This window comes from Hemitrygon akajei, chromosome 30 (assembly GCF_048418815.1).
Source record: "Hemitrygon akajei chromosome 30, sHemAka1.3, whole genome shotgun sequence".
Taxonomy (NCBI): domain Eukaryota; kingdom Metazoa; phylum Chordata; class Chondrichthyes; order Myliobatiformes; family Dasyatidae; genus Hemitrygon; species Hemitrygon akajei.
This window is the reverse complement of record NC_133153.1, coordinates 22197631-22224792: the sequence shown is the minus strand read 5'-3', so window position 1 is coordinate 22224792 and position 27162 is coordinate 22197631. Positions and strand designations below refer to the sequence as shown.

General features: G+C 39.9%; 2 protein-coding genes across 3 annotated transcripts in view; one reads left to right on the top strand and one right to left on the bottom strand.

Moving 5' to 3' along the window:
* galk2 (galactokinase 2) overlaps positions 1-17800 on the bottom strand; it is a 130546-nt gene extending 112746 nt beyond the window's left edge. The window contains exons 1-2 of the mRNA XM_073033093.1: positions 17642-17800; positions 2064-2152 (exon numbers count right to left, since the gene is read on the bottom strand). Of these exons, the coding sequence (XP_072889194.1) occupies positions 2064-2152; positions 17642-17697 (145 nt within the window). The 5' untranslated portion in view covers positions 17698-17800. The remainder of the gene's footprint in view (positions 1-2063; positions 2153-17641) is intronic.
* Positions 17801-18052: 252 nt separating this feature from the next.
* cops2 (COP9 signalosome subunit 2) overlaps positions 18053-27162 on the top strand; it is a 35109-nt gene continuing 25999 nt past the window's right edge. For both annotated transcript variants that reach the window (XM_073033092.1, XM_073033091.1), the window contains exons 1-2: positions 18053-18189; positions 20909-21022. In XM_073033092.1, coding sequence (XP_072889193.1) covers positions 18136-18189; positions 20909-21022 — 168 coding nt within the window. In that variant the 5' untranslated portion in view covers positions 18053-18135. The remainder of the gene's footprint in view (positions 18190-20908; positions 21023-27162) is intronic.

Sequence of the window (27162 nt, the reverse complement as noted above, 5' to 3'; positions counted from 1 at the left end):
GCACCTTTTTTGGTTTATTTTCTCTCTCTCTCTCTCTCCTCTCTCTCTCTCTCTCTCTCACACACACACACACCTGTCACACTTTCAGATCTGATATTTTAGAATGATGTGTTGCCAGTTTTTCCCTTTCAAACATGGCTTTGTGATGACTACAACATCATATTCCCATGTATTGAACAATGCTCTGTAATCTGCTTTACCACTCAAAAATCCTTGAATTGAAATAAATATTTATTCTTTCCTTTCTCCCATATACTTTATGCCCATGTCTGTTCTGCCTACTGGACTGATTTAGTTTCCTTTCGATCTTTGACTGCATCACCCTTCTGTACCCCATTCCACTGCTAAATTAGTTCAAACTGTCCCCAAGAGAACTGGAAAACCTTTCCACAAGGATACTACTCTCACTTTAATTCAGATGCAATCTGACCAGAGGGTCACCTTCCCAGAAGCAGACCCTCCAAGATATCTCAAGCTCTCCCATCAATATCATTCCACTAGCTACATATTCATCACACTGATTCCAGCTTCTACTTCTTATGCTCTTATGTACCACTTAATCAAATGCTACATTGATGTCACCTCAGTAGATCTCTGAATTTCATCTCACCTTCAAGGCTGAAATGCAATGCAGTACCACTTCATCACAGTGAACAATGGAGACACAAGAGACTAGAATCTAGAGTAACACACAAAATGCTGGATGAACTGAGTGAGTCAGGCAGCATCACCTGGAAGAGGCTTGACCTAAAACATCGACTGTCCATTTCCTTCCACACATGCTACCTGACCTGCTGAATTCCCCCAGTGTTTTGAATGTGCAAACAATTCTCATTAGGGATTTGCATCTTAAATTGCTCCCTTGTTTCTTCTACTGTTTTAACCGTTTCTCATCTGACTAAGGTCCTTATTTACTACACGTTAACTTTCTAAAATCAATTTTGCCACTCACTCTTCCTCTCTTATTGGTCTTTCCTTAAATGGTAGTCCAGAATACTTAGCTCAGAATCATGCCTAAATTGTTTTCTGGATGCTAATTGTTACCAAATAACCTACAATCTATCCTAATGCAATTGCTTTATTTCTTGGACTGTGTGAACTCATGTTCAGAACTCCTTGTTAACTTCCCATCTTGCCTACCTGCCCTCAAAGTATATATTTCAAGATTTGGCATGTTAACTTCCTTATTGATATTCTGAGCAATTCCATGTATGCTTTTCCCTGTATCCTTTGTTTCCACTAGCCCTGCACTTTTTAAAAAACATATTACTTCCTATAACCTTTTTAGTTCTGGAAGTATTTATACTATTTTTATCCCTTTTTTTGACCATTCCTTATCTTTTAGTTTAGTCCAGTAATTTCATACCATACATACTACTTACATGTCAAGACCTTTCTGTGACCATTTTGAAAGAAATTGGTAATATAGCAAATCAATTTCACTTACTTATTTTCTGGTCTTAAATAAATTTAAGCATGCTGTAACATACACAAAATGCTGGAGGAACTCAGCACGTCCGGCAACATCAATGGAATCGAATAGAGTCGGCATCTGGGCCTGACCCTTCAACAGGACTGGTCCTGACCCAGATCCAAACCTGATGAAAGGACTTGACTCAAAATGTCAACTCTTTACTCCTTTCCATACATGCTACCTGACCTGCTGAGTTCCTTCAGTATTTTGTGTGTGTTACTCTGGATTTCCAGCATCTGCAGAATCTTGTGTTAACCAAGCTGTTATTGAATGCACAAGGATCACTGGGGCAAGTTATAAAGATGTATAATTCAAATCATTTATTTTAATTTAAAATACTTTTATTATTTATCACTGTAATGCTAAAATTATAGAATACAATGCTACAGACAGCTATGGTAAAGTTGTTACTCAAGGTTTATCAACAAACTGTACAGAGCACAAAAATGCATTATTATATGATGTTGAAGTTGTGGATGCTGTTTAAACATGTGGCAAAATAGCAAACCCATCCTATTGCAATTAAATGTGAGACAGTAAAATAAATTTTAAAAGTTGTCAATAGTTTGTTCAAAATTCATTCACATACCAATTAAATTGACTCGACCAGGAGCTCGTGCATAAAATGCAGGTGGTGTGCCATATTTTGAAATAAAGGCTTCCTTTAATTTTGTAAACCTGGCAAAGTAATAACAGAACATAAATGCTTTTTGCAATGGTTAGGAGGCAGAAAAAAAAACATCATATTAAATTATGAGTAAAATAGAAAAACTATTATCACAGTAAATAAATGCAGCAAACTTCTAAAGTAAAGAGACAAACAAATTCTCCAATGAAACAGAAAGTGCTGAAAAAGAACAGCAGGGCAGGCATCATCAGTGTAAAGAAAAACAATTTAAATTTAAGGAACAGGACCTTTCATCAGAACTGGGAAAGAAAGAAACATGTTACACCAGACACCAGAGAAAGTGGGAAAGGGAAATAGATGAAATAATGGGAATTTCCCATTAGGATGCCTGACACTTTAATTCACCATCCCACTCCCATTCTGATCTCTGTCTTGGATCTCCTTCACTGTTAAAAGAAAGCCCACTATAGGCTTGGGGAATAATAACTCTTCATTTGTCTGGATATATTATAACTCACATGACTCAATACAAAATTCTCCAAGTTTAAATCATTATTTTTTAATTTCCGTATTAGCATTGCCCTTGTTGTTTTACCTGCTATCTCTTCTCTCCTTTTTTATTCTGTAGTGTCTAGCCAGTTATGCATATCAACTACATAAAATCTTCATTACACAAATAAAGCAGCTTAACTGACAATTTTCTACCTTATCAGAGAAATTCCCTTTGTTACACCCATTGCCCTGTGATGGATATTCATTGTCAGGGCCAGGGGTGGGGGAGGGGCAGGTTATTTATCCTGAAAGTTGAAGAAATGTGCAGCTTGCTACCATGAGGATTAAGTTAAAGTGAATTGCTTTAAAGAAATTAAGGGGAGGCTATGTAAAGAAAGAGAAAGTAATTTAATAATGTCCAGCAAGGGCAAGATTATGAAGGGATTGATTTGCAGAACAGGGACTCCCAACCTGGGGTCCAAGGGCCCCTTGCTTAATAGTATTGGTTCATGGCATAAAAAAAAGGTTGGGAGACCCCTAATATGGAATATAAACAATGGTCTACATTGTTGGTCCCAATAACCTATTTCTATGCTGTAAAAGCTATGTAATTCTGCATTTTATTTTCTGTTATGAGATAATAAAATGAAATTGGAGTTAGTAGGTAAATATAGACTGATCTCTGAGAATGGTCTTGGTCTTCCCTTTGTTGCACCTAATGCCCTCCCCATCTTTGTATGACCAAGATTGGTTGCTTTTTAAAAAATTCTTAATAGAAGTTGGCTGCACAAAGTTTTCTTATACATACACCCCTCAGTAGAAAGGCATTAAATTCATCTCAAAACTGTTGTAAGTACACTCAAAATAGTGTTACATTGCTTTCGAAATGTGTAGAATGTCAATAAATGAAATCTGGTTTTAGAAAGGCATATACCGGTACTTAAAAGTGAAATATTTTGACTAGCTCTTGAAGAGCAATCCTTACTTGCTACAGATAAATAATATTCAAGCCTATTACAGATACACTTAGCACACAACATACAGCAGAGGAACAGGCCTTACAATCGTGGTGTGCTGACCACAATACAATTTAAACAAATCCCATATATGTATACATGGTCGATAACCCTCTATTCCTTGCCTGATCACTTGCCTGCCTAAATGCTACTTCAATGTTGTTATTGTCCAAAGTCCAAATTATGTTTATCATATGCACAAGTACATGTATGCAAAGGTACAAAGAAAATGTAACAAACATAGATCATATTTAAATTATGCAAGAATTGTACTAGAAAGAACACAATTAAAAACAAAAATAAACAAAGTGTAGTGCAAATTGTGCAGTGATCATAGTGTTATTGTACTGAGGTAATGACCATGGCTGTGTGGTGGGTTTAGGAGCCAAAAGGCTGAAGGGAAGTAGCCATTCTTGAGCCAGGTCATGTGAGACTTCACACTGCCCTTTGGTAACTGCGAGAAGGTAGCATGGGCTGCATGGTGCAGGTCCTTAATGATAAGTGCAGATTTTCACCTCATAGAGATATTTATGATTGTGGGGAGGGATGTGTCTGTGATTTGTAGGGCTGAGTTCACTGCATGTGAATTGATTTAGCAACCTATGTTGCAATTATTCATAATACTTACAACAGTACTTTTCAAGAGGTTTGTTAAGAGTGTTTAGTGACATGCTGAACCCCCTTAACTTTCGAAGAAAGTAGATGTGCTGGCATGCCTTCCTGTGGTTGTATGCACTAGGGCCAGGACAATTCATCTGAAATGCTGATGACCCAGAATTTTAAGCTGCTGACTCTCTTCATTGCTGATGTATGAATGTAGAATGGCATCTGATCACCCTCTTTCCTCTTCCTGAAGTCAGCAACTGGTTGAGCAAGAGGTTATTGTTACAGCACCTGTCAACCAGGTGACCTTTCTCAGTCTTATCACCATTGACTTATCACTACCAGAGATTTGTCCCATAACTGTGGTGTCATAAATGAGTTAGTTATATGGTGTTACAGCTATGCTTAGCAACACAGTCTGTAGAAAGTAGAGCAAGGCCGGTGAAGATGAGATGTAGATGAGATGAGGAAAGTAGAGCATCAACACTTGTGTTGATGGCCAGTGAGGATGAGATGCGTTTACCAATCTTCTCTGAACAAAATCTGCCCATGAGGAAATCTAGGATCCAGTTACATAGGGAAGCTACAAAAGCTCAAGTCTTGAAGCTTGGTGAAAAGTTTGGAGAGGATAACTGCGCTGCTAACCAGGCTGTAAATAATTAAAGCAGCATGATGTGTGTTCTAGTTTGTTTTTCTGAGATGGTCCAGAACAGAATGAAGGGCTAGTGAAATTGCATCTGCTGTTAATCTGTTGTTGCTGTAGACAAACTGAAGGAGATCCTGGTCATCTCTGAATTGATTTTCTTCCATGAAGCTGTTCATCACGGTTGATGTAGCAATACCAGAAGGTAATCATTGAGGCAGGCGACCGTGCCCTCCTTGGGTATGGGTACATTGAATGTCTTTTTGAAAGAGGTGAGAACCCCAGACAGCAGAAGTGACAATATTTCCTCCCTCTCTGTTGAAAACTTTGCCTCATAAATCTCCTTTAAACTATCTCCTCCACCTGAAACCTTCTTATAGTTCATATTTTCACCTTGGAGAAAAAGGTTGACCTTCTACCCTATATATGCCTTTCAAAAATTTGCATAGTTCTATCAGGTTGTCTCTTTGCTTTCAACACTCGTGGGAAAACAGGCCAGATTTGTCCAACCTCTCCTTACAAGTCATATTCTTAATCCAAGCAATATTCTGGTGCACCTTTTCTGAACCCCCTCCAAAGTCCTATACTTAATCATCTTTGTCACCTCTTCCAAAAACTCAGTCAAGCCTACCATTCCCAAAACAAGCCATGCTATCTCCACTAAATGTCTGCATTTTTCCTGATGCAAATGGATATTAATTTCCCTGCCACTGTTGTAGGCTCATCTGCCTTTGATTTCCTCATTTGTCTCAATATCTCTTTAAAACTGAGAAACATCATCAATTGTTCTCCAGTTCTTTGGAATTTCACTAGTGGCTAAATAGGATAGAGATCTCTGCAAAGGCCCCAGCAGTCAGCTCTCTGGCCTTCCTCAAAGACATGGAATAGATCCATCAGGCCCCACCATTACGTTCTTTAAGAGCAGCAACATCTCTTCCTCCTCGATATTCTCATACCCTAAATTATCAGCACACCCCTCCCTGATCTCACTATCCTCCATGTCCTTGGTTAAGGAAGATGGCAGCGTGTCCAGTCGCAGCAGCCACTCCAGCTCCAACTAATGGTATAATTGTTCATGCTTTATGTTTCTCTTATGATTGAAAGGCACTGCTGGATATTAAAAACACCAAGTACTACAAATCTAACTCACTAGTGAGTTGTTGGGTAGTAGTTGAGCTCTGCAGCATGGGCTTGTTGTGCACTGTTCTGTCACCTGCTACAGCCACACAGGAGAAATGGCATCAGAAACAGTGTGCAAGGAAAGAAAAGCATGGAAATCATGCTGGTACTCAAGCACGACCAAAGGTGAAACCCTGCAGACCAGCTCTCCCATTGACTCTGCTTTCAAACATTCGATCATTAAAAAATAGATACCTGCACCTGAGATTGAGTCAGTGTGAGATGAAGGACAACTGCGCGCTCATCCTGACCGACAGCACCCATGAAACGGCCAGCAAGCTAGAGGATTTCACTTCTTTTCGGACCAACAGAATTCCCACAACCTCTGCCAAGGTGGAAGCGTACGCATTTTATATTAATAAGAACTGGTGTATGAACACTTCAGTAGTGAAGACCCACTGTTTGCCTCTGGTAGAGCTCCAGAGGTAAAGGGAGATAAAGAACTGTCCGGAAGGAGCAACATCAGCACTACAGGACTGTTTTGAAAACACAGACTGGAACATTGTCAGGGAGGCAGCTATCTACAACCATCACATTAACATCAATGAATATGCAAAATCTGAGACTGACTACTTAGAGATGTGTATTGAAGATGTCCTCATTACTAAACGCATCTATGTGTGGGGAAATTAGAAGCTATGGCTGACAGCAGAGGTCCAGACATGGCTGAGAAATCCAGATGCTGCCTTCAGAACAGGAGGTAAGGCAGTTCTCAGCTCAGCATGAGTGCGCTTTCTCACGTCACCAAGAAGGAGAATTGCAATATTCACAGAGAATATACAGCCATTTCTGTGAAACCAGAGACATGAGGCACACAAGCAGGATATTCACACCATAACGGACTACTACTTCACCCTGTGCAGCAACAGCAATGCTTCTCTGATTTCCTGATAGGCTGAATCATCACCATCCCTCTGAGGAGCAGGCACTCTGTCTGGCTGCAGCTAATGTGAGGAAGACCCTAGCCACGGTTAACCCACTAAAACTGCAGGACCTGATAACATACCTTGTCATTTCTTGAAGGACTGTACAGCCCAGTTAACAGAGGTTCAAAGAGACATCTTCAACATCTCTCTGGAACAGTCCACTATCCCCTCAGGCTTCAAGGCTGGCACCATCATCTCACTGCCCAAGAGGCTGACAATAACCTGCCTCAAAGTCAGTCTAGTAGCACTGACCTCAATGATAATGAAGTGCTTTGAGCAGCTTGTTCCATTAAATTCCATTCTTCTGCTACATTGAACTGAATTGAATTGACTTTATTACTTACATCCGTCATATAGATGAGTAAAAATCTTTACATTACATCTCCATCTAAATGTGCAATGTACAATTTATAGTAATATATAATAAATAGTATGTACAACAGGATAGTCAATATAACATAGAAATACAGTTGTGTCAGCATGAATTAAGCAGTCTGACGGCCTGGTGGAAGAAGCTGCCCCGGAGCCTGCTGGTCCTGGCTTTTATGCTATGGTACCAGTTTCCAGATGGTAGCAGCTAGAACAGTTTGTGGTTGGGGTGACTCAGGACCCCAATGATCCTTCAGGCCCTTTTTTACACACCTGCTTTGAAAATGTCCTGAATAGTGGGAAGTTCACATCTACAGATGCCCTGGACTGTCCGCACCACTCTCCCCATTCCTCCTGTAGGCCACAACCAGCTCATTTGTTTTTGCAACATTGAGGGAAAGGTTGCTTTCTCGACACCACTGTACAGGGTGGTGACTTCTTCTCTGTAGGCTGTCTTATTATTATTTGAGATTAGGCCATTCAGTGTGGTGTCGTCAATAAACTTGATTAGCAGATTGGAGCCAGGGCTGGTGACACAGTCATGGGTATACAGAGAGTATAGGAGGGGGCTTAGTACACAGCCCTGAGGGGCACCTGTGTTGTGGGTCAGAGGGACAGAGGTGAGGGAGTCCACTCTTACCACCTGCTGGTGATGTGACAAGAAGTCCAGGATCCAGCCACGCAAGGCAGGGTGTAGGCATGGTGAACCTTCCCAGTTCACTTATCACTCTAATCATCCACTGATGATGCCATAGTCACTCCATTCTGTCTCACCTGGAAAACGGTGCTTTATTTGCCAGAACAGTGCTTGTGGAGTGGAGCACCAACACAGAGGCTGTATACAAGAGCCAGAGTTGCCTCTACTTCCTGAGAAGACTGAGGTCCTTAGAGGTATGCAGGCTTCTCCTTCACATGTCCTACTAGTCTGCTGTCACCAGTACAATCTTCTATGTGGTGGTCTACTGGAACAATGGTGTCAACATGTGTGATGCCAACAGGCTCAATAAACTAATTAGGAAGGCTGGCTCTGTTATTGGAATCAATCTGGACACACTGGAGACTGTGGTAGAACAAAGGACCCCACAGGAAATCCTGGCAATTCTGGACAATGTTTCACACCCTCTGTATGCCTCCTTAGCTGAACAGAGAAGCAGGCTTAGTAATAGACGACTGCGCTGCTTCAAAGAGTGCTATACAAGGTCATTCTTACCTTTGTCCATTAGACTCTATAATGAGTCAACCTATAGCTGGGAAAGTGAAGACCCCCTCCTGTTAGACTGTGGTAATTTTTTATTCTACTTCTGTGCACTTGTAATGATACTGCGACACTGTAATTTCCTTTGGGATTAATATAGTAACTATCTATCTCAGCTTGGCATTTAATATGATTATCCCTCAGTAGTTGGTAGGCAAACTGCCCTTGCTGGGTTTCAATACCTCTCTCTGTAACTGGATCCTGGAATTCTTGACAGAAAGGCCACAGCCTGTCCCTGTTGGCAGGAATATCTCTAGCTCCACCATGCTGACCACTGGTGCACCCCAGAGCTGTGTGCTCAGCCTGCTGCTGTTCATGCTGCTATCACGACTGCACTGCCTGATCCAGATCAAATTATATCAGTTTTGCTGATGACACAATAGTAATTGATGTGATCAACAGTGACAATTAGAAAGCAAACAGGGAGAAGGTAGTGTGCGCTATTAAAATGGTGCAAGAACAATAACTTGAGTTTCAGCATGGACAAGACCAAAGAGAAGTTGTGGACTTTAGGAAGTTGCAGGCTGACCACTCATCACTATACATAGACAGTTCCTCCATGGAGAGTTAGGAGCAGCAAGTCGCTGGGAGTGCATATACAGTGCCTAGTTCACCCCACTTGGAAGTTTTTATGTTTTATTGTTTTACAACATTGAACCATGGTGGATTTAATTTGGCTTTTTTTTAAATAAAACACAAAATATTTGATTGTATTAGTATTCACCACCCCATTAATATGTCACATCAAATCATCATTGGTGCAGCCAAATGGTTTTTGAAGTCACATAATTAGTTAAATGGAGATCACCATGTGCAGTCAAGGTGTTTCAAATGACTGTAGTAAAAATACACCTGTATCTGGAAGGTCCAACTGTTGGTGAGTCAGTATTGTTACGTACCCCGTAACTGGGTCACTTACCAGCAATGATAGAGAGGTCCGTTGAAGTCTGATGGTACTATTTTTAACAGTATTTATTGATAAAAATACACAAAAATAATATCAATGCAAACATACAGATAATATATGTCGTCAATACTAAATCTAAAGCGCGGGTATAATAATAATCAATAATCAATAGCTCTATCGTTGTCTAGGGGATAATGTATTGTCCGATGGAAATATAAAAGTCACTCAAGTTCACTTAGGCTGCAGCTTTTGGTTGGAGAGAGAGACGGAGTTTAGAACTTGCCCGTTTTCCTTTTTATGATGTCGATCCTTCGAAATGTCGTCGGTGTCCTTTTCCTTTTAGCTAAGCCGTCTTCCGAGGTCAGCCCCACCAATTCCGAGGCAAATGGAAAAGGATGCACGTGGGCTGTCACGGGATTTCTAGCGTTCTCCTGGTGCGTCTGAAAGGGGTTGTTCCCCAGACCCTCTTTTATCCTTACTCACGGGGTCTCAGATGTCAATCAGGTTGGGAGGATGCCATCCCCTCCAACCAGCCCACGTTGCTCATTCCTTGAGGGCATCGATAAATAGCACAGCGCTCAATACACAATTCCATCTCCAAGAGACAATGGCCGGTTCCCGTGGCTTTGAAATCGCTGAGGGCCAGGACATTCCAAACCCCCTGTGGATTCTGCGTCTCTCTCTCATTTTCTGGGTCTCCTGACCTGAATTAATAGCGATCTTGCGATTCTCACAAAGGAGGGGGCTACTTTCTACCCTTCGGCCCCTCAGAGTTGGGGCGCAGGCGTAACAGTATCCTGGCAAAAACTACACCATGAAGACAAAAAGAACACTCCAAGCAACTCAGCGAAAAGTTTATTCAACAGCACAAGTCAGGAGATGGACACAAGAAAATTTCCAAGTCACTGAATATCCCTTGGAGTACAGTTCAATCAGTCATCAAGAAATGGAAAGAATATGGCACAACTGTAAATCTGCCCAGTGCAGGCTGTCCTCAAAAACTGAGTGACCATGCAAGAAGAGGTCTATTGAGGGAGGTCACCAAGAGACCCATGACAACTCTGGAGGAGTTACAAGCTTCAGTGGCAGAAATGGGAGAGAATGCATGTACAACAATTGTTGACCGGGTGCTTCACCAGTTGCAGCTTTATGGCAGAGTGGCAAAGAGAAAACCACTGTTGAAACTAAACTCACATGAAATCTTGGCTAGAGTTTACCAGGAGGCATGTGGGAGACTCTGAAGTCAGCTGGAAGGGTCTATGGTCTGATGAAACCAAAATTGAGCTTCTTGGCCATCATACCAAACGTTATGTTTGTCACAAACCAAACACCGTATGTCATCAAAAACACACCATACCAACAGTGAAGCATGGTGGTGGCTGCATCATGCTATGGGGATGCTTCACTGCAGCAAGCCTTGGAAGGCTTGTACAGGAAGAGGGGGAAATGAATGCAGCAAAATACAGGAAAACCTGATGCAGTCTGCAAGAGAAATGAAACTCGGGAGAAGATTTGTTCCCCAGCAAGAGAATGACCCCAAGCATAAAGCCAAAGCTACCACAGGAATGGCTTAAAAACAACAAAGTTAATGTCCTGAAGTGCCCAGGTCAGAGTCCAGACCACAAACGTATTGAGAATTTGTAGCTCGACTTGGAAGGGCTGTTCTTTCACAATCTCCATGCAAGCTGACAGAGCTTGAGCAGTTTTGTAAAGAATGGGGAAAATTACAGTGCCTAGATGTCCAAAACTGATACCTCTTGTTTAATTTCTTGTTATAGTTCCACAGTTTCTGGCTCAGTCTCTTCCTCTTCTTGTTTTTTTTCCATCTTGACATCAGACATTGGAGCTTCAGCAGACCTACCACACAGACTCGAGGCTGTAATTGTGCATCTACTAAATACTGTCTCAAAGGGGTGAATTCTTTTGCCATCAATTATTTTATATTTTATACTTGTAAGTTAATTTAGACCAGTTTGTAGAGATCTGTTTTAACTGACACCAAAGAGTCTTTTTCTGTTGATCAGTGTCAAAAAAAAGTTAAATCTATTGTGATTTAATGCTGTAAAACAGTAAAACATGAAAACTTCCAAGAGGGGTGAATACTTTTTATAAGCACTGTAATAGATCTCACGTGGTCCCTCAACACTGCCCCTTTGGTCAAGAAAGCACAACAGCGTCTCTACTTCCTGAGAAGATTGAGGCGACTGAGGCTCCCCCTCCATTCTAATTAATTTTTACAAGAGTATCATCGATTGTGTCCTGACTGCATCACCTTCTGGTACAGAAATTGCAAGGCATCTGACCTCAAGTCCCAACAAAGGATTAAGAGGACTGCAAAGAGGATTATCAGGGTGTCTCTTCCACCAATCAAAGATATTTATCCGGAGCACTGTGCATGCAGGGGACTTAGCATTGTCAATGATCCCTCCCATCCATCCAACAATCTCTTTGACCCCCTACCATAAGGCAGGAGGTATCATAGCATTAGGACAAGAATAGTTTTGATGGGAAACAGTTCAGCCATAAGACTACTGAACTCCCTGCCACCACCCAGGTCTCATCATGTATGAAACACCAGCAGCATTATATTGCTTATTTTTTAAACTTGTGTCGTAAATCCACCTTTTTTTTAAGTTGCAATCCCAAGTAATGGCAATATTTTTATTAATTAAGTTGACCATTACCATTGGTTATATTTTTATTCCTCAGTTGCATGGGCAAGCAAATTGTGGTGTGGTGGCAAATAAAAGAATTACCAAATACTTTAGGTTTTGACTATAAATGGTAAAGTTTCTAAAACGCTATTTTCTTTAATATAGATGAAACAAATTATTTACTTTAACATTTTAAAAAATTGTTAAAACTTTGAATTACTATTGCTGCATTAATTACATTTCCCAGTTTTACAGTATATATTTTCCATTTCTTATTTAACTTCTTACATTATCAAACATTAAGATTTCAGACTAAGGGCTTGCTTTAAGACTTCTGCCAAAACCTATTTGTAACCAGACATTACCATCAGACATCCCCCCTCCCCCCCACCAAGGGGAGAATACTTGGTCTATATTCAGTGCCACGTAAACAAGACAGCCAAGAAAGTCACAGGATGTCGCACTGAGGCCTGAATCCACATTCTATCCCTCATGTCATATATTAGTGCTCCATTACACTGCTGATTAGCTCAGCAGAAACCACAACAGTGAACTTCACAGAGTTCACAGAAAACACCTACTAAGTTCTTGCTTTGGCTTCCCCGCTAAACTGTTGAGAGTCCTAACTGTAAATTGTTACCGGATGTAATCTATGCCTGGCACATAACATCAAAGAATGTTAACATCAGACATGGAAGCCACGTTGCACTAAAATTAAGTTTGTCTTTTTTGTTATAAAAATGTGTTTTATTTATATTGAGTTATGTTTTTCTTGTGAATGTGGCCTATATGATGCTATATGTCTGTGATGTACTTTTGTACATACAGTATATGACAATAAACTCAATTTTGACTTTGGAAATTACACCTCTTGCTATAAGCACTACTTAATTGATTTAAGATTTCAAGGATGTTCCTGAGACAAGTTGATAAATTTGTACTATCAGCAACCAGATGAACAATTAGATAACCAATTTATGACTTCCACAACCAAGAGACTATAGTAATCACATTCATTAGTGGTGTTAATTCAGCCATAATATTAGCTGACAATGTAAGTAACAATGTGCCAAGTAAATGCTGAATAAGACCATCTTTCCTTTATAGTGAACAGCACAACTACCACTATTAGCATCCTTGAGCTCGACATTGATCCAAAAGTAAGACCATCCACATAAAAGCTGTGGCTACCAGTGCAGTTTGTTACGTACCCTGTAACTGGGTGTCTGACCAGCAGAGAAAGAAGAATCCGTTGGAGTCTGGTGGTACCAAACTAAAGGTGTTTATTAGTAAACTACACAATACAATATCAAAAATGCAAATATACATATAAAACAAGTTAGCAGTAATAAATCTAAAAGTGTAGGAATAATAATAATCAATAATAAACAAGCTCTTTCGATGTCTAGGGGTAAATGAATTGTCATAGGAAAGTACAGAGTTCAGTTCATAAATGCTGAGGTGGTTATGGTTGTTGTGTTGAAATCGTTGGAGAGAGAGAGAGCGAGCGAGATGTAACAGCAACAGCTGCGGCTGGCAAACCTTTTGTGGCTTTCTTAATCCGTCGTATAGTTGTGGTCATTCAGTTATGACCCCTCTGTTCTTCAGCTAGACCGTTCTTCTGTGGTGGACTCGTCACTCTGGCATGAGTGGACACACACACAAGTCCCCACCGGCCCTGCTGTAACACTGTGAGCTTTATTGACCGATCTCCTGATTCGGTCTCCGAAGCCCCCACCTTTCCTGTGGGTTCCAACTCTCAATCAGTGTCCACTGGTGTGTCTTAAGGGTGTCTCTCCAGACCTGTCTTTTACCCCTACTAACGGGGTCTCAGCTATCCATCAACTCTGAATGACTGTCCATCAAATCAGGCCACTCCTGCTGACTCCTGAGGAATGTTAACGAGCAAAGTAAAGTCCTTGTAGTGAAAGGTAAATAATCCAGGAAGAGTCAAAATACAGTAAATCAACAGTCTCTCTCCCCCTCTTATCTGTAGCAGATGTTCTTGCCTGTGTTTCATCTCTCTCTCTCATGAGCAGCATAGCAACAGCAATAGTTCGTAGTTCTCAGGAGGGGGGTTGGGAATGGTTAACTCTGCACCCCATTGACCATCAGGTCTGTTCATCACTCACAACAAGTTCAAAACCCAGGCATCCTACAGAGTGGCTAACCTAATTCTAAATAGCCTCTTCTTCACCCAAGGCATAAATCAAGTCTATGGTGAAATAGCCTCATGTGATATAACATGCAGGATGCTTAATAAACAGTCTAGTTAATCATTCATCCCATCCACCCACATCACCATTCCAGCCATTCTAAATGCCAACAGCTGCATTGTGTACTATTTAACAGATACATTAAATCAACTATCTGAGGATTATGAAAAAGTGTAAGGATGGTCCAGAAGTTGTCTTGAATTGGGAGAAGGCTGATCCCAACTTCAAGAGCAGGACTTAGCATGAATAGAGTGGAAGCAATTATTTACATTTAACAAGTCAGAAGCTTTTAACAGTTTAACAGTTCAGGACTAACATTCCCCTTAAGGTACAGACAGTAAGTCCAATAAACTCTCGATGTCAAAGGACATCAAGGACTGGATTTCAGAAAAAGAACATGGCAGGGGTAAATAACTGAAAACCAGGGAGGAGCTTCAGGAGTGTAGAAAGTATATAGGATACTCGAAAAAGTAGTGAGAACAAAAAGTTTGAAGTAAATTTATCAAAGTAAAAATATGTTGCTATATACTACCCTGAAATTCATTTTCTTGTGAGCATTCACAGTAAATACAAAGAAACACAAGAGTAGCAATGAAAAACTGCACACTACAAAGATGAACAAACAACAAATGTGCAAAAGACAATAAATTGTGCAAATTCAAGATTATTTAATGTCATTTCCCATACACAAGTGTAAGGAGAACAAAATAATTATTACTTCAAATCCAATGCAACACAAAAAATTGAAGAAAAAGAAACTAATATTAATAAACAGAAAACAATAAATATACATCCATAAGCTAGCTTGTATACATAGATTGACTGCATTTCCATTAAGTGATGCTAGCCTGTACATAAGGTGACTGACATGAAATAACAGTGGTTGTGAAGTTAGTAGGTGGAGGTGTAAATCAGTCTTATTGGGGGGAAAGTAACTATTTTTGAGCTGGTGGTCCTGGCTTAGATACTACGTAGCCTCCTCCCTGACGGGAGTGAGACAAACAGTCCATGAGCAGGGTGTGTGAGATCCTTCATGATGTTACTTGCCCTTTTCCAGGACCTTTCTGTATATATGCCCTTGATGGCAGGTAGGCTGGTGCTAGTGATGCATTGGGCAGTTTTGACTACCCAATACAAAGCCTTCCTGTTCAACTCAGTGCAACTTCTGTACCAAACAGCAATGCAGCTTGTTAGTATGCTCTCTACTGTGCATCTGCAGACTGATGAGAGTGTGGATGTGCAAAGCCCAGTTCACTTCAGTCTCCCTAAGGAGGAGAGACATTGGTGAGCCTTCACCTACACAACTGCTGGAATCTGGAATAACTTCAAAGCACTGGTACATGAAATTAGTATAATTAGGAACTTAATGGCATTAGTATGATTAGGTGTTTCTGAAAGACTTGCTTCTGTGCTGTATCACTTGATAATTCAGCCTCAGCATCTTCATCGCCCAGGAGGACATACAAAGAAGTGTATGGGAATAATATAACCTATGCAGGGTTTCAGTCTGCATACAAACATTCTAATTAGCAGCAGGAGTAGGTCAACTGTTCTCTCAAGTCTTCCTCAGTCATTCAGTAAGATCATGGCTGAATTGACTGGAAACCTAAATTCTGCACTTCAGTTTGCAGTAATCATTCATTCTATTGCTTATTTAGGGACTATTTAAATCTGCCTTGAAAATGCTAAGAGTCACACGGGTCTTTGTTGTTTCAACTGTTTTAACCTGGCACAACAGTGGAATGTCCTAACAAAGCAAACTACAAGAATTGCCACATTCTGAAAAAAGCAGTTTGTAACATTCAAATACACCTATATTGCATATCCACAGCTATGATTTCTTTCTAATTGCCTACTTATCATTGAATCATTAAAATCCAATGTTTTTCTCGACAGAGCAACACAAACTCCACCCCCAACATCAGTGAACTTTGACACAACTTGATGAGATTTCTACGCCATTACAACAGTTTAAGTAATAAAATCATCTGCGCAGGTTCATATCCAAATAACTGTGGGCCACAAGTTAGGATCACATTTAAACTGGTTTGAATTCAAATCTTGGTCCTGGACATGAAGGGGTAGTCGATTAAACTATTGTAACTCCCAATACATTTGTGGATTTGTTTCAGGAGTAGAAATTCTGCCATTATAAATCATTGTCAAGAGTCAGGTATTTTGCCTTTCTGGCCTAGCAAGATTGCATCCATTATCATTTTTTAAAAATTCTCCCATATTGCCAACAACTCTCCCAGATTCTACAACTTGCTTAAACAATTTTACAGTGGCAATTAATCAAGGAAATGGCACACCTTTAGGATATGGGAGAAAACTTAAGCACTTGGGAGAAAGACAGTCACTGGGAGAATAAACGAGCTTCACCACAGAGGTTAGGATGAAACCAAGACACTGAAACTGAGGAGCAGTGGCTCTACTAACTGTACCATAATACCTCCTTGTTTTTACTTAAATCGAATGTTTCCCCATCTTCTAGAGTTTGAATTACTTGGACAAATTCGAACTTACAATTTGGCATCCTGTAAATTTAACATAAGATCATACGTTTTATCTATTTTCCCCTCTACTCGGGAAAGATTTAATGGGGAAATAACTGAATAGATTGGCTTCTTTTTTTTTTGCAGAACAGAGAATTCTCTTATGGATAATCTACTTCCTGCAGCAAAGCACGACTGATTTGATAAAGTTATCTGAACATACTCATGACCGTCTAAACATTAAGGGCCCAATTAAACACCGTCCACAAATTTGTGCCCGCTGTTCTACTTCGCATTGGTATCATACACCCTTGCCCACAAGAACCATGACGAAACTAAACATGAGTTACGCTCGGCTCGTGACAGTTCATACGCATCTCGTGACATAATCCAGTTTTCATCTAAAAAGCAGTTTAAACAATTGAAAACCACGATGAATTTAAGTGCATGGGTAAGAGTGGTCTGACAATTAACGAAACGTATGCAGTTCATCAAATAAACCAAGCCAAGTATGTTTTACGTAAAGTAAATGAACGAATGATTGAACTGACCACGTTACAGTGACTACGTTATACAGAGGGTTTAACAACAACTGAGCACGTTTTGTCAAAAAGATATCAGATTACTAGTAGCATCCCGTGGAAAGCAGAGCCCGGAACTCTATTTACTAGTGAAAAAAGTACAACTGCTCGCTTCGTTATTAGTAAAGCCTGAAATTATCCGTCCATCCCGATTGAAAACTAAACACCCATAAGAGCATAGTAAAAGTGTAGAGGGCCGCTACCTTTCACTTTCTGACACTTGTACCAACTGCTGCGGCGGCGCTGCGCAGTCTGCCATCCCTCTGGCTCAGGTTTGGCGTTAACTTCCCCTCCTTTCCTTGTTCCTTCTACTACTGGGAGTGCCTTGGTATCAACTCCAGCCACCCAGTTCCGCTCGCCACGGATATCCTGCCAACATCTGAAAATGATGCCGGAATTGCTCTTAGGGAAAGCAGAGAGGGGGGGGGGGGAGAAGAATTGAGCGCTATAACATAAACCAAGCCCGTGACACATTCTACACTAGGCTCAACAGGCAACATAATGAACTGTTGGTGTCTTTTTTTCCACATTTACTCAGCGCACCTTCACAACGAAACAGTAAAGACACGCATGGACCCCACTTCCGCTCGGTTGCTAGGGCGTGTGTAACATCTAACTGGTCCCCCCGTCTGTTCACACTGAAACTGGAAGCTGTGCGGGATTGTGGGGAGTACACACACACCAAACTACTTCCAAGATGTCTGACATGGAGGATGACTTTATGTGCGATGATGAGGAAGACTATGACTTGGTATGGCTCTCATTGTAGTGCTTTCTCGTTGAATCAGATTCCTTCCTTTTTAGAAATAGTTTTTATTGATCATCGTTGGTGGGACTGGAGAAGTAGGCCTTGGACTTCCTCCTGGAGCAGGACGTTTGGCTGCAGTCTGTGACCGAGTTGTTGCATCTTAACCTTAGTAGTTAGAGACAAAATCTCAGTACGAACTAAAACATATTTGGGTTTTTTTTACTGACTCGTATTTGTTTCAAAACCTTACCATTATCGGTGATATTTTAGTTGCTAATTCCCAGACGTCTGGTAACCTTGTGCAGCAGGCCTAGTCCGCCGAATTAGGCCGAAGCAGATTGGGCCTGATCTTACTCTAGTGACCCAATACTTAAAAATTAGGTCATTGTCTATTGTGAAACTTCAATTAATTGAAATTATATCGGTCGTAGTACAGAAATTGAGAGTCTGAACAAGCGAGCTGATTTAGAGCTTGACAAGCATGCTTAGCGTAATTAAATAATGTACTGCAGCAATCTAAACGCAGAAAATTAAATCGTAGCAATAACTGAGTGAACAATAGTTATCTGACGTGTACTCTGTGTATTCTACTAAACGATCATCTATCAAAATATATATTTATCTATTACTTACGTCATTAATATGCATTCTTTTGAAAGAATTTCGTTAAAATATGTTTAAAAGGAACGTGTATGATCCTTGAATGTGTTTTATAATTTTAATTTAAATTGTGCTTTTATCGTAGAATTGATCTTTGGAACATTTTTTTTAAATAAGATAATCAGAGAATTGTGAAAACATGAGTTAATAAATTTGAACAATGTTAGTACTATTAACATTGTCACTAAATTTGAGGAAAAGTATACGCTAAGTATTTGAGCGAGAGGAACATGAGCATTTTGATAGTTAATCAAATGTTGGAGTTGATCATTGCATATGATATAATCTGTGCAAATAACCATTGTCTTAATTTGAGATGTGTGTAAACCATAAAGTCCTAATTCAGGATACACTATTTATAACTTACTGGGTGTAACATGCAAATGTACAAAAGCATCATAGTTGGAATAAATCAAGTGCTTATTCCACTGATAACTACTTACTGATATGGCCAAAAATATACTCTCTATTAAATTTGTTGCATGTACAATGTACTTTTAGTATCAACTTCTCTGTGCCTCTCAAAAGAATGATTTTATTTTGCTTTTAAGCATTGATTTTTAGTTGACAACTGCATTTAGGGTGGAACATTTTTAAAATTTTTAGATTTTATGGCTCAATGATCCAAATTTCACAAGGAACTAATAACATTCCAACATGATTCTTTTGCAAAAAAAAATTAAAACGATAACACGTACAACAAGCTGGAGGAACTCAGCCGGTCAGGCAGCATCCATGGAAACGAACAGTCAACGGTTCGGGCTGAGACTCTTCATCAGGACTGAAGAGGAAGGGGGCGGGGCCCTATAAAGATGGTGGGGGGAAGGGTGGGAAGGAGAAGGCTGGTAGGTGCCAGGTGAAAAACCAGTAAGAGGAAAGATCAGGGGTTGGGGGAGGGGAAGCAGGGAGGGATAGGTAGGAAAGGTGAAGAAGGAATGTAAGGGTAAAACACTATGTATAGTAGAAGAAGGCAGAATCATGTGAGAGGTGATAGGCATCTGGAGGAGGAGGCAGAGTGAAACTGGGATGGGGGAAGGGAGAGGGAGGGAATTACCGGAAGTTGGAGAATTCGATGTTCATGCCAAGGGGCTGGAGACTACCCAGACGGTATATGAGGTGTTGCTCCTGCAACCTGAGTTTGGCCTCATCGTGGCAGTAGAGAAGGCTCCCTCTTGCCAATGGGTTGTGAGCACTTGCTCAAGACCGCCTTGATGTTGGGAGTGGCACAAGGTTGACATGCACGTGTTTTCAAACAGCACCCTCCTTCCTCGATGTTTCATCGGTTAGCCTACTACATCTCCGGAGGGCTCAACGATGACTTCTGGTGTCCCAAAGTCACAACCCTCTCCATTGTCTTCCCATTCTCTTGATGCTGTCTCGGAATCTAGGAGAGATCTTTTCAGTTGTTCCAAAATCAGTGACTGCTTCTTTCTGCCACCTCTGATGTGGCTCTGATGGTTTGCTGTAGAGCCTGACCATGGATTCCTAGCTCCTTCAGCAATTTGATAGTGGATGTGGCTATAATTCCCTGCAACCCACTTCCACAGGGAACACTTTGGTTATTCCAGCCCCATCGCTGAACTTCAGCTGCTAGATCTGCATAGTGTAGCCTCTTTTGCTCATATGCTTCAGCCACTGAATTCTCCCACAGGACTGTGAGTTCCATGATGTAGATGATGTAAGGGTCATTACTAATATCCATTCATTTACTCTATTTAAATTAAACGTTTTTCACTCATGAGTTGATAAATGTGCTTTAATGGATTACAGATGAGCACTCTTAAGGACGCTAAGCTATCAGTAAAGGTATAATTATTAAGGGTATCTGTCATCTTCCAATTTTCACATCCTAGTGTTATCAGATTAATACACCTGCTTGTGAAATCCATTTGCACTTAGTATTGACTATACGGGAAGGTGAATTATTTAAATGTTGAAGCAGCGCAGTATCCACCATAAGAAACCACTGTAATTTTCAGTAGGTTATTTTGTGTTGTGTCAAGCTCAATGTTTTTTCCAACAGTCAAATATGAACACACAGGATTTTTTTTTTACCTTTCAGGAATATTCTGAAGATAGCAACTCTGAGCCAAATGTAGATTTGGAAAATCAGTACTACAATTCCAAAGCATTGAAAGAGGATGATCCTAAAGCAGCGCTTAGTAGCTTCCAGAAGGTAAAATGTTCAATTGTATCTATTAAAATGCATTTTCTATTGGAGAATAGAACACTTTGTCAATACCTACTTTTGTTGAACTCCGAAGATGCTAATTTTAAATGCGTAATGAAAAATTTTGGTTCCTTTATTCTGGAATGATAGAATGTCATATCACAGAACTGGGTTAACTGTGTAATCAAATCTGCACGGATCTTATTTTCCATAGGAAAAAAACTGCATTTAATTCTAACCATTTTTCCACGCCCTTTGAATACTCCTTTTTCAGATACAGGTTTAACCCGCAATCTGAAGGTAGAGCGTCCCTACGAAACCGTTTGTAATCCGAAATGGCGTAAATCGAAGAAGCAATTACCATTAATTTACATGGGAAAATTTTTTGAGCATTCCCAGACCCAAAAAAAACCTACCAAATCGAAGCAAATAACACATAAAACCTAAAATAACACCAACATATAGTAAAAGCAGGAATGATATGATAAATATACACCCTATATAAAGTAGAAATATTGTAGGTACGGTGTAGTTTCACTTATCAAACTCAGGGAAAACAGCGAGCCAAAATCGATTTGGAGAAAAAAAATCGGCACGTATACGTACACATGTACACGCATGCACAAACAACTGCCTGCACAAGGCTTCACAGTCATTGTAGTCTTTCTCGGGGTAAACACACGTATAAAGCACGCATCTTTTTTCGTAAAAGCAAAAATCCTCTTTGGTTAGCGGAAACAGGTACTAATGTAAGTCTTCCGTAACAGCGAGTTGTCGTAAAGCAAACATTCAAAAAGCGGGGGGCCACCTGTATCTAGTTCTGTTCAAAATAATTTGATAAATGTGTTTGAGCAATAGGTTATGGGTAATAATTCTACATTCTTGCTATATTTCCATTAGCTTATTTGGTGTCGTTATGAATTTGTAAATTAATTTCCCAACCATTTTTCCAATCTTTTTTCAGAATATATCATTATTTGGTTTATTGTAAGATTCTATAGTAAAATCTATTGGGTTTCTAAACTGTATTTGCTCCAATGGAGAAAAAAACTGTAGATTTTCTGATCTTGGTTGTGTCAATAAATATCCATGTTGAATATTTTGGTTTGCTTTTATGACCCTGAAGTAATGAGATGCCTGGAATTTACAATAGACTGCTAGAACTCGACTTAGTTTGAGCATCTAAGTCAAGTTAATTATTTTGTATTCTGTACCTTTTAGATACTAACATATTGTATGTATGCTATTTAACTGCCTTCTCTAACTCTGAGGCCTTTTGAAAAAAATATGCTTACCAAATTCTCTCTTGCCTATAACCTTCTACAGTCTATTACCATTCTTCTCATGATTGTCAATCATCCTCTGATCTGTTGTATTAGCAAATCATCTTTTCATATACATCTCACTGGAAATTTATCTCTATGACCTATAGTTAAATTTACTTTGTCAATCGGGAAGTTGGTAGAGAGTACACTTTAAAAATGGATTGTTATAAATCCTGATTCAGGGTTTTGACCCAAAATATCAACAACTCTCCCCCCCCCCCCACAGATGCTGCTGACCCACAGAGTTCCTCCAGCGGATTGTGTGCTGGTCTAAAATAAATATTGCTCTTGATTTATAGGTTTAGTAAAAGCAGTAAGGGTCACAGCCCAAAATGTCAACTGTAATTGACTGTTGAAAAATATAATCCATTTATTAAAGTAGGATCTTCTTTCTCATTTACCTATATTAAATTAAATTTGATTTGAAACCTATTGTATAGATCAATAACATCATCAGTTTATTAACTTACTCAGCCCAATAGTTTTGCTTGCAAACTGAAAAGCTGGAGTTTTCGTTAAATTAAGATGTGAAAGTGCAGTTTCTCCTGTTGATGACTTGTTAAATGTTTCTCTCATACATGGAATTCATGAGAATCACTGGTCATGAATAATTTACCTGTCCCTAGCAAATTTTGTAAAACCTGAGAAAAGCCCTATATGCTTTTATACCAATACCTGACTGGATTTAAATAACTGTATTGGACTTTTTGAATATTAATTATATTTGTAAATATAGAAGATTCCAGTTGATTGGGGGTAGCAGCTTATTTGAGACAACTCTTAAAGAACAAAGAATCGAGAAAATAGTCCAGATTCTCTTTGCTTATTTGAGGCAGTATGTCGGTTAATTGGAGCAGGAGGCTGTTGCTCAACAGTTTCTAACTAGCATCAGTCGCGTGCAGTTGCATGGCCATTAGACACTACACCGTGGTTAGAAAGAACATTTTTAAATAGTGTCAGTTGCGTGTATTTGTGTTCAAAAGTCAGTGAGTTTTGTCACCGGCAGTTGGTGAGGAATAAGCAGTAAGGCAACGTTTTGCTCACTCCGATTTCAAGCATTCAGGCTTTGAAATGCCAGAAGTGGCCGGCAGTGAAAATGAAATGATATTGTGACTTCAACAAGTTAGGAACTACGAAGAATTTGTAGGTATCAACAATCATCTTGAATGATACAATAAAAATGAAGATTTGGAGAATGCAATCGTTGACAGCATTGTATGAAGGCAGTCCATTAGATGCCCATGCTAATTTTATTCATTTACAGTCAATCTAAAGAACATAGCAGCTTATTCTGGATGAACTCCTGAGTAGTTAACTATTAGGAACTAATATTTAGTTTTGTATTACTGCAGTGTTCTATTTGTTCTGTATTTTATTTAAATACTTAATTTGTTACAAAGTTAAACAATAGTTGGTACTTTTTAATACCTTTTTAACTCTTTCTATGAAACTTTGGCCAGTTGGGGGAGCCACTTAATTGGGCCAAAATCTACTGGTCCTGATGTGTCGCAATTAACCAGAATCCACTGTACTTGTGCATTTCACCTGATAAACTGCTTGCCTGTCAGCTACTCGGTGATGTCTGAAAATGTTATGGCCTAGACTTAGTGTTTTTTTCAGGTTCTTGGGGATGGTTTTAGGAACAATAGGAGGAAATTAAGGGTCAGGTTAATATTTAGTGACAGAAATGAGGGGAAGTTAGAGATCAGGGATGATAAATGAAGGGACTGGGCAAGAGTTTGAGTTCCAGTCAAAGTGCTCTGCATTTGAATATCAGTGATTCCCGAGGTCATGCCAGCAGGTGCTGAGGAGACCAGTGATTCACAGGTTGGTGAGTCCTGGTCCTGGGTGGAGATATGTATGGTGGCAAGCCCCAGGTATAGGCAGGACTCTGGAGGGCAGTTAACTCTCACCCCAACCTAAAGGTCAAAGACTGTAGGTAGAAGTCCAAAGTCCTGAGTCACTGGAGTTAGAGGTCCACATGATTTTGGAAGAAGAAGCCTGGAGGTCAAACCTGTGATTGGCGATTTCTGGGGTCTAGGCTCAAAGGTCAACCTGTGATCAGTGAATCCTGAAGCAAAATCCGAAGTTGTAGGCCCAGTATCTACAAGTCTGAGAATCTGAGGCCAAGAACTGGAAGGCTGGAAGTGCCTGTCCTGGGGTTTGTGAATGAATGGGATGTGGAAGGGGCTTGTTTTGTTTTGTTTTGCTTTGCTGTTGCTTCTTGTGTTGTTCTGAACATTGTGGGCATGTTATTTTGTTGTCAGAATGTGTGGCAACACTTGTGGGTTCTCCCTGGCACATCCTTGGAGATGTTGGTTCTTAATGCAAACGATGCATTTAACTGTATGTTTCAAAGTACATATGTTAAATAAATCTGAAATATGTATAACTGTGGAGGTAAAGCATTGTAACTTCTTGACATAATGTAACTAGCACACCTAAAGAAAGGCTTTTTTAAAACACCATTTTAGCTAATATGATTAATTTGCAAAATTCATATACTGTGCAATAATTGGCATCCATGTAAATCCTCCCTTTTGTTAGTCCTGTTGATTTGTATCATTGTACACAGAAAATAATGTTGAATTAATTGTGGATTAAACTCTGTGAAATTATTTAACAATTGTATTCTGATTCAAACGCTAATGCAAAAATCAAGTGCTTGTCAAAGTTCAATCCCATCACAAATCATTGCCCAAGTCTGCCAAGTTTAGGAGAAAATGTGTAATGCTCATTTTGCAGTGTACTCACTTAATCAGCAGTTTATTCTACTTAACCTGTATCATCAATGGCAAGGTTGAAGAATAGTTTCTTACATAAAGTTCATCCCAAAATTTTAATAGTTCAAAGGAGTTAACATGTAAAAGTAACCAGAATCCATATGGATAATCTAATCTGATTCTCTAGGAAAAAATATCTTGCTTCAGCATAATTTCAGAATGTAGTGCTTGATTGGAGGTATAATGGTATATTTGTTCACTTGGTGTAGAGTCAGAATCAGGCTTATATGGTGATTTTTTTGTGGCAGCTGTACAGTGCAAGACATAAAAGTTACAAAATAAATAATAGTTCAAAAGAGTAATAGTGAAGTAGTGTTCCTCGATTCATGATCCATTCATAAGTTTGACGGCGAAGGGGAAGAAGCTGTTCCTAGAAGGTTGGGTGGGTCCTGAGGCTTCTGTACCTCCTTCCTGATGGAAGTAATGAGAAGAGGATATGTCACAGATGATAATTGTCCTTAATGATGAATGTCATCTTCTTGAGGCACTGCCTTTTGAACATGCCCTAGTTGAGGGGAGAGTGTGCCTGATGGCCACGTCTACAACCCTCTGCAGTCTCTAGCAATCCTATGCCCTGAAGCCTCCATACTCAATGGTGTGCAATGTAACCAGTTAGGATGCTCACCACCATACATATGTAGAAATTTGCAGGAAATTTTGGTGAGCTTCAGTGTACTTGGTTCGGAATAGATCCTCTGAGATGTTTATGCTCAATAACTTGAAACTGCTTTTCTTTTCCACCACTGACCTCTCAGTGAGGACTGGCGTGTCTCCTCTCCACTTCCTCTTCTTGAAGTCCACAATCAATTCTTTGGTCTTGCTGACATTGAGTGCAAGGTTGTTGCTGTGACACTACTCCATCAGCCAATCTCTCTCACTCCTCTGTACTTCCTAGTTGTCATTTAAGATTCTGCCAACAGTGGTGTTGTCAACAAATTTATATTTGGTGTTTGAATTGTGCTGAGCCATACAATTATGTGTGTATATAGAGTAGAATAACAATTGCTTAGTGTCTCAGCTGAATCACGGTCCTGATTTTTACGTGTGATCATTAATTCCATTTTTTACATGCTGTTTACTATAAAAGGTACTATTAAATCTTTGAGCATTCAGTACATTTATTTGAAGTAGCAACAGCATAGATTCAAATAACCTAAAATAATACTTCAAAACAATTAAGCAAAACATGCTTAGCTTTCCCAAATGCACAAAATAGAACATCGAATGTTAAACATTACTGAAAGAAGTGGCCCTTCAGCCCACCAATTCTGTGCTTGCACTTGGTCCATATCCCTATGTTTACTACTGCTCATTTATCTGTTTAAATGCCTCTTAAACATTGTTACTGTATCTGCTTCTGCCACTTCCTGTAACAGACAGTAGCACCTATCAGTCTCTGTTAGTTCAGGCACCTATCAGTCTCTTGTTTAAAACAAAAACTTGCTGAGCACTGCCTCTTTAAACTCAGCACATGTGCACGTGTGTGTACACACACACACACACACACACACACACACTCACACTCACACTCACACTCTCTCTCTCTCGCTCAGGTGCTCTCATTCTCTCACTCACTCACTCACACTCAAACACACTCTTAAACCTGTGCCCTCTAGTATTTCAGACAGCATCTTTATGAAGAAGCACTGTCGACGTTTCGGGCCGAGACCCTTCGTCAGGACCCAAAACGTCGACAGTGCTTCTCCCTATAGATGCTGCCTGGCCTGCTGTGTTCCACCAGCATTTTGTGTGTGTTGCTTGAATTTCCAGCATCTCCAGATTTCCTTGTGTTTGCCCTCTAGTATTTAACATGTCTGCCCTGGGGAAAAGGCATCAGCCCTCTACCCTGGTCTATGCCACTCATAATTTTATGATTCTGCCATCAAATCACCGTGAAATTGATTCCAAGTTTGGCCAGCCTTTCCTTATTGCTAATACACTTCCATGCAGAAAACCCACATTGTACCCTCTTTAAAGCCTCCACATCCATCCTATGGTGTCGTGACTAGCGTTTCACAGAATACTCCAAATTTGGCGA